The sequence below is a fragment of the Akebia trifoliata genome, chromosome 8, assembly GCF_017979445.1.
Source record: "Akebia trifoliata isolate Shusen 1 chromosome 8, ASM1797944v1, whole genome shotgun sequence".
Lineage (NCBI taxonomy): Eukaryota > Viridiplantae > Streptophyta > Magnoliopsida > Ranunculales > Lardizabalaceae > Akebia > Akebia trifoliata.
In genome coordinates this window covers 6,008,528-6,019,914 of record NC_141382.1, presented here as the reverse complement: position 1 = coordinate 6,019,914, position 11,387 = coordinate 6,008,528, and the positions used below count along the sequence as shown (strand labels likewise).

At 33.2% G+C, this 11,387-nt stretch overlaps 2 protein-coding genes across 2 annotated transcripts; both read right to left on the bottom strand.

The window, feature by feature from the left end:
• Positions 1-2,625: 2,625 nt before the first annotated feature.
• Positions 2,626-4,034, bottom strand: LOC147395726 (non-specific lipid transfer protein GPI-anchored 5-like). Its single transcript, XM_086450950.1, has 3 exons — positions 3,610-4,034; positions 3,450-3,509; positions 2,626-2,919 (listed from the first exon to the last, which is right to left on the bottom strand). Exons 1-3 carry the CDS (start codon positions 3,926-3,928, stop codon positions 2,789-2,791), a joined length of 510 nt encoding a protein of 169 aa, XP_086307076.1. The 5' UTR covers positions 3,929-4,034; the 3' UTR covers positions 2,626-2,788.
• A 5,606-nt stretch (positions 4,035-9,640) lies between these two features.
• On the bottom strand, positions 9,641-11,229 carry LOC147395725 (non-specific lipid transfer protein GPI-anchored 26-like). Its single transcript, XM_086450432.1, has 3 exons — positions 10,684-11,229; positions 10,539-10,598; positions 9,641-9,968 (listed from the first exon to the last, which is right to left on the bottom strand). Exons 1-3 carry the CDS (start codon positions 11,000-11,002, stop codon positions 9,838-9,840), a joined length of 510 nt encoding a protein of 169 aa, XP_086306558.1. The 5' UTR covers positions 11,003-11,229; the 3' UTR covers positions 9,641-9,837.
• Positions 11,230-11,387: the final 158 nt, after the last annotated feature.

The window sequence follows — 11,387 nt, the reverse complement described above, 5'->3', positions numbered from 1 at the left end:
TAAAAAAAAACTTTTAGATGAGTTTCTATACATATTCTCAACTCAAAATCTTCATTTCCTAAATAAAAATAAATAAATAATATAAAAAAATAGGTTTTCAATTCCGTACAAGGGTAATACTAATTTTAAATGTACAAGAGGGGTAGAACTAATTTTATTTTCTTGTCAATGAAATTCTCATAACATAATACAAAAAAAAAAATAATAATAATAATAATGTTACTCTTCTGGTATAAGTTTAAAGGTAATGTTACTCCCTCATTTAGGACTAAAAGCTCTAAATTTTTCTTTTTTTTTTTTGTTAAAATTATAGTTGTTAAGTTGGAAAGACGAATAGAAACTCATCTAAAAGATTTTACCATTGTTCAATGCACGAAATGATAGTTTTTATACTTGATATTACAAGATTACTTCATGATTTTAATGAAGGTGGTATACTTGTAGCAAAAATACAAAAAAGATGAGTGAAAGATGGACATCGATAATTTGATTGAGTGAAGAATCATAATTAATAACAAATCTTAAAGAATGAAGGGAACACCCCTAACTAAAGTATTTTAATTTTCCTTCTTTTTTCTTTTTCTTAAAAAAAAAAAAATAATAAAGAAAGAAAGAAAGAAAATCCAATGATACTTTAGTAATTTTAATCTTAAAGGGGTAGGTCACGTCTTGCATTTTACGGGGGTATATATAATATTGCCCGTTTTGCAGGGGTATTACTAAAACTGCCATCCCTTTGTGTTCATAAGGAAATTTTAAAATATTAATCCTAATTCAAAATCAAATTCATCAAAATTCAAATCTGAACACGGTTTTAAAACCTAGTAATCCGTCGAGTCTTGTCCCCTAGATAGTGGGTTGGCTTACATAGCCATCTCATCATGTACAAGCTAAATCGTTTAACTCAGTTTACAATTATTTATTAATATATATTTATATTCAAATACATTTATATGCTCAATCAATTAAATTGGATATATTTTTATATGCCCCATCATAACTGACAACATGATATTTTTTTTTTGGATAAAATAAATATTTAAATCATTAAAAATTACTTTTTTTTTCTTTTTTTTTTTTTTTTATCAAAAAGGGAAATTAGCAAAACAAATCGGATCTTATAGTTTACTACCTAAAGAATGATAATTTTTGAAAAATTATCAAAAGCAAATTAAAACATTGGACTGTCTAGCGATTTAAGAAAAGATTGGGCTTTTAAATTGCTTTTGGTAATTTTAGGGGAAAAATTAGGTAATAAATAACAAAATCAAGGTTGTTTTGGTAATTGTCCGTATAAAAAAAAAATAGTTGACTCGGTCAAGTTATATTTTGAAAATATCGGATAAATCATATCATATCTTGGATGAGTCAATGTGAAGGATAATTCACATTGATAGTCTTGGTCGCTCATGAAGATAGCAAGATGACTCACCCGAGTCATCTTGGTCTCAAACAATTTTTAAAACCATGAATCTAACTCAAATCTTTAATTATAATCCATAGAGTAAGTTCCTTGGGGCCACCTGGTCTGTTGATCCTTGACTCAACCAATTGCATGTAGGACTTTCTGAGGGGGTCATGCGTGTGTCGTGGGATTAGTCTCACCTGAAGGGTGGGATACCACGATAAGTTAAAAAAGAAAAAAAAAAAAAATTGTACAACTTTTTGATAATGTTGAGAATATTGTTTGAATATCCAACTTCATAACAATTCACCATTGCTTTGTTGTATTTCTTCTAGTTTTGATAAATTGGCTGAATTTATTTGAAGTAAGGTGCAAATGCTCATTATTCTTATTAGTATGCATTTTTGTTTTTGTTGGACTGGAAGAATCACATTTTAATTCGATGAGGACCTTACTATAGGCTTCTAAACTTTATTAAACTAGACAAGTTAAGCACACTTGTGAACCCCAATAGCTTCAAATAGATAAATAATGAATACTTTTTGGTTGTTTATCTCACAACTGCAATCGAAAAGTTTTTTTGGTTTGTTTAAGTTATCCAGATTTTCTGCTCCGTCAAGCCCGAGTTTCTACAATGAGTAGCATACTTAAAGCTATTTTAACATTTGAAGAAGGAAATTTATATAATTGGAATTGAGATCAAGATGATATGGTCATGGTGGTAAAGGGAATGTCTAGTTGTTGGCCATTGACATACCTAATTTAATTGCCTTGCCTACCTAGATCGGTTCGTGACTTGTTTGAATTTTGGATCTCTATGGGCTACGCCTTCTCAGGTTCTAAAAGGGGTGCTTTATACGTTGATCCCTTTTGCAATATGTTGGGGCTTGTTCTTTTGTTCTTTTCATGTAAGGTGTTTGCTGAGTTTTGGGGTATTTTTTTGTTTGTTGGTGTCAAAGGGTGTGCTCTAACAAATGGGGTAGTCTAACTTTGTAATGTAACGTAGATTGTTGTTCAAAGACAACAACCAATTGCTTACTCAAGCACACTAACACAACCACTCTCTTTATTCTATATGTTGTTGTGAAAGCTCGCTTGTACGTCTCAATGACCTTTGGTTCTAAACAGTGGTTGCCAACTTCAATGATCACCATCACTAGAGCAAAAAACTTGGTAGCCAAACAATTAAGCTCATTTTGGTATAACTGTATTTATTAAAAGGAGAGAGAATAACATGTCCTTCACTAATCTATAAAACAAGCCCCCAATAAATAAATGAAACAAAATACAATAGCACCCAACAATAAAAAAATAAAAAAGATACAAAAAGATTCATAGGTAGGACATGGGCAATGTAAGAGAAATCCATCAGGAAAAAGTAGCTCAGAAGCTACTTAAGTTTGAAGTGTACGATGCAACGAAGAGAAGGACGAAGAGAAGAGAAAATGGCAATTTAGTAGAAGTTCCAGCTGATGCATCTCCATCTGTTGATGGGGTTGTCTTAGATCCATTTCCTGCATCAATGCAAGTTATTGACATTAAATTCTAGAAATTGAAAACAAACTTCAAACAGTTAATTATTACAACCATAGGTTGAATTTTGGGGGAAATTTTATTTCACGAGAACAGTCGAGACCAAACTTGTCTGTAAAGCTCTCATCGATGAACATGACTAGTGGAGCAAAACTATGAAGGAAAATGTTAGTGTACCATTCATATGGTTTCAATTTATTTGTGTTTGTTGAATTTTTTTCTACACAAAGTTAAGTTATGAACTGTAAGATATCTCTCTGCATTGCTAAATGTCTAATACTTTGCATGGAAGAATGCCAGTGTGAATCTCCAAGTTACTTATCTATGTTAAAGTGGAGATGGTTGGTCTTGATCTTCAACTAAACTAGTAAGGATTGTGTCTGCCATTAAGTTTGTGCTGCACGAAAAATTTGGTCTCAAGAAATATTACACTTTCAACTAACCGACCAGCTCTTTTTATTAACTGCTGAAATTAAGGAAAATTGTGAGCAAATCGTGAAACTTCGTCTACCTGGCCCTGATGTAGTAGGAGAATCCGGTGTTGCCGAAGGAGAGGCCGATGGAGAAGCGGCTGTTCAATAACAAACATACAACATGGTCGAAGATTAGAAAATTACCAATTATTGCCAACTGACACATACTTTCAAATTATGAGGCAACATTGATCTTACCATTGCACTTGCTAATAGGTGGAGTCTGGACACTACAAGCATCGGGGAGTGCCATAGCTTGAGTCCGATTGATGTTGAGCCCCATCGACGAACCACCACCATTGAGGACCTCACATAGGCATTTTGGTTGCGATCTAACGACAGTTGCAAGTTGTGAGCAACATGAAGAAGACGGAGTTGACGAGTTCCCTGTAATGTAGTTAAGGCACGGAGACATACTAACGATCACATTTGTGCAACTCGATTGAGCAGAAGCACCTGCCCATAGCATCAACACGATGATTGCAAACAGACCCATCTCCATTCCTTTAAGACCCATTTGATATTTTGGATTCACGAAGTCGAGGAAGATGTTCAAAGAATCGAGAGATGAACAGATTGTGAGATTTATGAACTTTTGATTGATTTTGAGATGGAGAGAGAAGAGAAATGGTTTGGTTTATAAAGGGGAGGATCAGTGAAGAAGAGAGAAAGATGTGTTATGTGGGTGACCAACTTCTCCCACTCTCTAACAGCTTCTTCTTGGTTAACAACCTAAGTATAAGACTTAGACAAATAAAATTATATTAGACTTTTAAGAAAAATATTCAAAAAGTGAAGTCTGCCTGACGTGTCACCTAAGAATTGAACACTTTTTTTTTGTTGTTGTTGAAATTTTCATTTCTTTTGAATGTGGTTCTCTTTAAGAATCTGCTACATGTCTTCATGGTGAGGAATAGAAACCTCTTTCACTTTAAGAAAAATAAAATAGTATTTAGGGTGCATTGAGAGGTAATGCTCCCTACTCTGTATTGTACATGTATTCAATGTGGTGATTATCAGTGAATCTACTTTGATGGGTGGGGTCAACTTGTGGGTTGGAAAAAGGACATTTTAGAAGCACCCTCTGTACAATTGGTGATATTAGATTTACTCCCTTGCAATAAAGTCAACACCATTTTTTCTTGATTGTTTAATTGTGAAATTATGATATTTTCCAAATTTTGATTACTAATTTAAGTATTTAAAGAGAATTTTGAAAAAAAAAAAAAAATCAAAATTTCACCATTAAATCATCAAGAAAAAGCAACTTTGACATTCGATAAGTGGGTAAACCTAATATCACCAATTTTATAAAAGGGGTGTTTCTAAAATACCCTTGGAAAAAAAGGGACCTCAGAGGAATGATGGTTGATGCATCATCACATTGACCTTATTATTAAAGATGATCATTGTGAAGTTTATTCTTCGATAATTGATAAAAACGCTCAAGAATTGCTTTTTAAGATCTAAAAGTGCTTCCAAAAGCTGTGAACATTTGACGAAACCAAATAAAAACAGCTTTTAGATGAAGAATGAAGATGAGATCAGAGAAATAATTCAAGGTATTTATGTTTTAAACTAAAAAAAACTCCATAACTTTTGTTCTATCTGATTTTTCACGAAAGTAGAAGTCAAAAGTGTGGGTAGAACAATTATGGTTTCTATATAGTCTACTATTGATGTTTTGGCTTTTGTGAGAATTCAAAGAGTAGAGTATCCATTAAACATATTTTTTTACTTCGAAAAATATTTTTAAGATAAAAAATAAAAAACTATTTCTCAAACATCTTTCCAAACTCACTAGTCAACTTGGATGAATAAGATAAAAAAAAAATATATATATATATATATATATATATATATAAATATTTAGTTCCTATTCTCCACAAATCTAGTTGAGTCAACTAGTTGGAGAGTTGAATCAACGATTTTGTGAGCAGTTGACTTGACAACTGACAAGTTGATTCCATCTGAGTTTTGGGATGAGTCACCTTAAAATCCAATTGGATTGACTCAACTCATCCAAGAAGACGAATGAAAGATGAACATTATTTAATGAAAACCCTAAATTATAATTTGATAAAGTGAAGGATCATCTTTACTATTAGGGAAAATTACTTAAAAGGACCCTGATTGAGGGAATCTTTCTAATTAGTCCCTAGGTTTTAGGATTTTTCTTAATAGTTTATTTGGTAAAAAATTTATTTCTCGTTAGTCCCTTAATACCATTTCCCATATTTCTCACGACTGAATGCCTTAACCGTTCGAACTCATTGGTTTCATCCAAAAAAGTTAAATTTTTGTCATCTCAATTGAGTTTCGGAGACTTCATTCCGTTGGAAATATTTAAGAAGGAAGAAAAAATCATTTTCAATGGTTTTTTTAAATATTTTGAAGACGAAAATCGATCAAGAATGGTTCTTTTGATTTGAAATCATTTAAACAAGTCGTTACCTCAAGTTTTTAGTCGGTATTTCCATGTATTTTAGTTGGAAAAATTTGAAAATAAAAAATTAATGAGTTTTACAAGTGTTGAGTTCACCACTTTTTATATTGAGTGGTGAGTTTGATGATAAATACAAAATGGTGAGTTCACCAAAAATTAGTGATCATTAAAAAATAAAAAGATTACTAAATGGACTATATCAAGTTATCGGCCAAAACATAAAGATTACTTACAAAGAAATCCCTCCACCAAGGTCTTTTAAGTAAATTTCCCAAAATGATTCAACACCAAAATTTGGATTCAAAAATGCTCCCATTTTACTATAATTAAGGTCATTTTGGTATTAAAAAAAATCAGAAAAATTGCAATCGCTTTGATTAGTTTTCAAAATTATAAAAATATCCTTTGTACTATGTTATGTTTAAAATTACTCATCAATTAATATTTTAAATTACAAATAAGCCCTTCAGAAACATGTGCGTTAGCAAATGCCACCTTCTAGTAATTAATAAGTAATAACATACCTTAAAGGATGAATTAAACGAAAGTATTTTAATTTTTTTTCTTTTTAAAGAAAATCTAATGGTGGTTTAGTAATTTTAGTCTTGAAGGGTAGGCCTCCTGCTTAAAATTCCCATCTTTTTTCCCTCTCTTAACTCTCCGAGACTTCACTGTGCGAAGCGAGTTAGACAAAATCGTCCGAGTCAGTGACGAGTTATAGATGACAAAGCCTGTGAACCGATCCAAGCAAGGTAACTTTTATACCCTTGAAATTCTAGTTTATTACGAAAAGAACCACCACACCAAGCACACAGAGTATCTACAGAATGCTCACACAAAAGATCCTATCTGTAACCCTACATTCTTAACGAATGAAAATCACATGAAACATTAATAAAAAATGAAGAATTTTCATGCAATTTGTTTTGATTTTTCATTGTTTTTTTTTTTTAATAAAAAAATTGTTATTGCAATGGATATTTGAAGAGAATTTTAATAATCCTAATTTAAAATCAAATTCATCAAAATCCAAATTTAATCTAAACATGGTTTTAAAACCTAGTAATCTACATGCCGGGTTGGCTCGCTTAGTCATTTTGTCTCGTACGGGATAAATTGTTTAATTCAGATTATAATTAGTTATTAATATATATTTATATTCAAAAAAATTAGTATTTAACAATGTAGTCAAGGCGAGCGCCTTAGTGAGCCTTAGGCGTGCCTCAAGGCAGGCGGACCAAAGGCACCTTAATACATGTGAGGCAAGGCAATTTAAGTGAGATGCACCAAGGCACACACCTTGACTATGCCTCAATCAAGGCACAAGGCGCACCAGGGTGCACCTCACTTAAATCACTAGTTTCATATTTGATTATATGCTATTTACATATAAAATAAAATTTATTTGGAAAGTTTAATTTTTTGCGATTAAAAATATTTAATTTTACATTTGGTGATTTTTTACTGAGCCCAAACCCATTAGGACTTGGTTGACTTAGGCCCGATAAAGGTATCGGGCTAGTCTAAGGTTGAGCCTGCCTTTTTTAGGGCCTGGTTAGTGCCCACCCATTGATAGCCATAGTTGTTGTTCTGCTGTAGTAGCATGAACATGTTGTTGGCTTATTTTTACTTCTATTTCTACTTTTATTTCTTTTTTCTCTTATTTTTCTTCTCCTTATTCCTCTCAACTTTTTTCTTTTACTATTGATCGTTCTTCTTCTTGAAGTGTTGAATACTTTAACTCGTTTGTAAAAACTCGCATTTATATATGTTATAATTGTAAAATATCTAGAACTCACCTTTCACTATTTAATTTTATAATTTTATAATTTGATTGTGCCTTACTTTACTTGGGCGTGCGCCTCAGGCACTAGGAGGCCTTATGCCTTTTGCCCTTAATTACATTGGTATTTAGTAGATGCTCAATCACAACTCACAAGATCATATTTTATTTAGATAAAATAAAGATTTAAATCATTAATTATTTTTTTTTTTATCAAAACGGGAAATTGCAACAAAATAAAAGTTTGATAATATTGTTTATTACCTAAAGAATTGTAATTTTTCAAAAATTATCAAAAGCAATTTAAAACATTGGATGGTCCCGCAATTTCAGAAAATATTGGGCTTTAAATTGCTTTTGGTAATTTTATGGGGAAAAAAAGGTAATAAATGACAAAATCAACGTTGTTTTGGTAATTTTCCATATAAAAAAAAAATAGTTGACTCGGCCTATTATATTTTTAAAATATCAGACAAGTCATATCGGATCTTGGATGAGTCAATGTGAAGGATAATTCACATTGACATAGCAAGATGATTCACCCGAGTAATCTTGATCTCAGACGATTTTAAAATCATGAATCTAAATCAAACCTTTAATAATAATCCATAAAGTAATTTTTTTTAATCTCAAACAGTTGTGGTTTCTCAGCTTTCGGATTTGTACAACTTTTTGATAATTTAAGAACATTGTTTGAATAGCCAACTTCAGAGCAATATAACATTGCATGTTGTATTTCTTCTAGTTTTAATCAATTTGCAGATATTATATGAAGTTAGGTGCAAATGCTCATTGTTCTTATTAGTATTCATTTTTTATTTGTTGGACTTGACCAATCACTGTTTAATTTAATGGGGACCTACTATAGGCTTCTAAACTTTATTAAACTAGACAAGTAAGCACGCTGGTGAAACCCCAATAGCTTCAAAGTTATTTATTTAAACATTTGAAGATGCCAGTTCATGCGTGTTGATCATTTTTTTTCTTTTTTTTCGCTTATCGTGGGTATTCTCACTCTTCTGTGAGACTACTCCCACGGTCACACGCACCACCCCCTTGGAAAGTCCTAAGTACAATTGGCTGAGTCGAGGGTCGACCGGACCCAGGAGGGTGGCCCCAAGGAATTCATTGCTTCGCGGGATTTTGAACACTTGACCTACCCTTCCTGAGGAGCTTATTAAGGCTCGGCTTGCCACTAGGCCAACCCCTTGGGGTTAGGTGTTGATCATATCTTATGCATGGGTTCAAGTCCAATATTCTTCTAATGAGCACTAACCTTTGCTACCAATAAAAGTTATTTTAACGTATAAGAAACTCATTTACATCAAGTTTGTTTAAGGTAGAGAAGTTGGCTTTGGTTTAGTGATGTATACCATTGCGATTTTGTTTGGGCTTGGAAGGACATTTATATAATTGGAATCATGATCAAGGTGAAATGGTCATGGTGGTAAAGAGGATTTCTAACAGATGACCATTGATATACCCAATTTAATTGATTCTAAGAGGAGTGAGTCAAGCAGGTAAGGGTAAATATAGTTCAAAGGGAATTTATTCATTATTTATCATTCTCTATAGGGTTGGAGGGTCGAACTAAGTGTTCACCTTCTCTGTCGTTGAATAATAGTGGCTTGTTGTACCCAGGGTTCGATATGACGTTATAAGAAATAAAAAATATTTTGTGCAATATGCGCACATCATATGCTGGTCGCATATGCTATTTGATAGCATTGCCCATCACCGAGTGTCCAGCTTCCTTGTCCTCAGAAGGGGTGCCAGCTTATTATAAGCTGTTCTCATTCGTTGTTTAGTGATATAATGTAGATTGGTGTTCTAAGACATCAACCAATTGCCTACTGAAGCAAACTAACGAAATCACTCTCTTTATTCTATCTGTCGTTGTGTACACTCGGTTTTACGTATCCATGACCTTCGGTTCTAAATAGTGGTTTCCAACTTCAATGATCACCATCATTAGGGTAAAAAACTTGGTAGGGAACAAATTAAGTTCATTTTGGTATTACTGTATTTATTAAAAGGAGAGAGGATGACAAGTCCCTTCACTCATCTATATAACAAACTACTAACAACCCCACAAGAGGTCCCCCAATAAATAAATGATACAAATACAAAGGCACTCAACTAAAAAAATAAAAAATAAAAAGATACAACGAAGAGAAATCCATCTGGAAAAAGCAACTCAGAAGCTGCTTAAGTTTGAAGTATACGATGCAACAAAGAGAAGGACGAAGAGCAGAGAAAATGGCAATTTAGTAGAAGTTCCGGCCGATGCATCTCCATCTGTTGATGGGGTTGTCTTAGATCCATTTCCTGCATTTATCCAAATTATTGACATGAGAATTTTAGAAACAAAATCACACTTTTAATAGTTAATTAGTACAATATGGGTTGAATTTTGGGATAAAAACTTTATTTTACGAGAACAGTCGAAATTGTTCCACTTGACTTGTCTGTAAAGCACTCATTGAACATGACTAGTGGAGCAAAACTATGTACGAAAATGTTGTTTACCAATCATATGGTTTCAATTTATTCGTGTTTGTTGAGGTGTTTTTTGTTTGACACAGAATTAAGTTACGAAATATAAGATATCTCTCTGCATTGCTAAATGTCTAATAGATTTCATAGAAGAATGCCAGTGTACATCTCCAAGTTACATATCTCTGTTCAAATCTATGTTAAAGTTGAGATAGTTGGTCTTTATGTTCAACTATGTTTTCTTTAAGTTTTGGTCGGGATTCTATTTTCAACTAGCAAGGATTGTGTCTGCCATAAAAAATTTGGTGTCAAGAAATATTACACTTTCGACTAACTGATCAGCTGTTTTTATAAACTTCTGAATTTAAGGAAAATGTGAGTAAATCATGAAACATCGTCTACCTGGCACTGATGTAGTAGGAGAATTCGGTGTTCCCGCAGGAGAGGCCGGTGGAGAAGCGGCTGCTCAATTACAAATATACATCGAGATTAGAAATTTTACCAAGAAATGCCAAGTGACACACCTTTGGGGCAACATTGATCTTACCATTGCACTTGCTAATAGGTGGAGTCTGGACACTACAAGCATCTGGGAGTGCCAAGGCTTGAGTCCGATTGATGTTGAGCCCCGTAGACGAACCACCGCCATTAAGGACCTCACATAGGCATTTTGGTTGAGATTTAACCACATTTGCAAGTTGTGAGCAACACGAAGAAGACGGAGTTGACGAATTCCCCGTAATGTAGTTAAGGCATGGAGACATACTAATGATCACATTTGTGCAACTAGATTGAGCAGAAACTCCTGCCCATAGTATCGACATGATGATTACGACCAGACCTATCTCCATTCCTTTAAAAGCCATTTGATATTTTAGATTCACGAAGTTGAGGGAGATGTTCGAAGGGTCAAGAGATGAACAGATAGTGAGATTTATGAACTTTTGATCGATTTTGGGATGGAGAGAGCAGAGAAGTGGTTTGGTTTATAAAGGGGAGGATCAGTGAAGAAGAGAGATATATGTTAATTATGTGGGTGACCAACTTCTCCTACTCTTTAACAGGTTCTTCTTGGTTAACCACCCAAGTACACGAAGTTCAAATATAAGACTTTGAAAAAATATTCAAGATGTGTTATCTGCATAACGTGTCACCTAAGAAATGAACAACGTTTTTTTTTGGTTGAATTTTTAGATCTTTGAATGTTGTTCTCTTTAAAGATTCTGCTACATGTCTTCCTTGGTAAGGAAA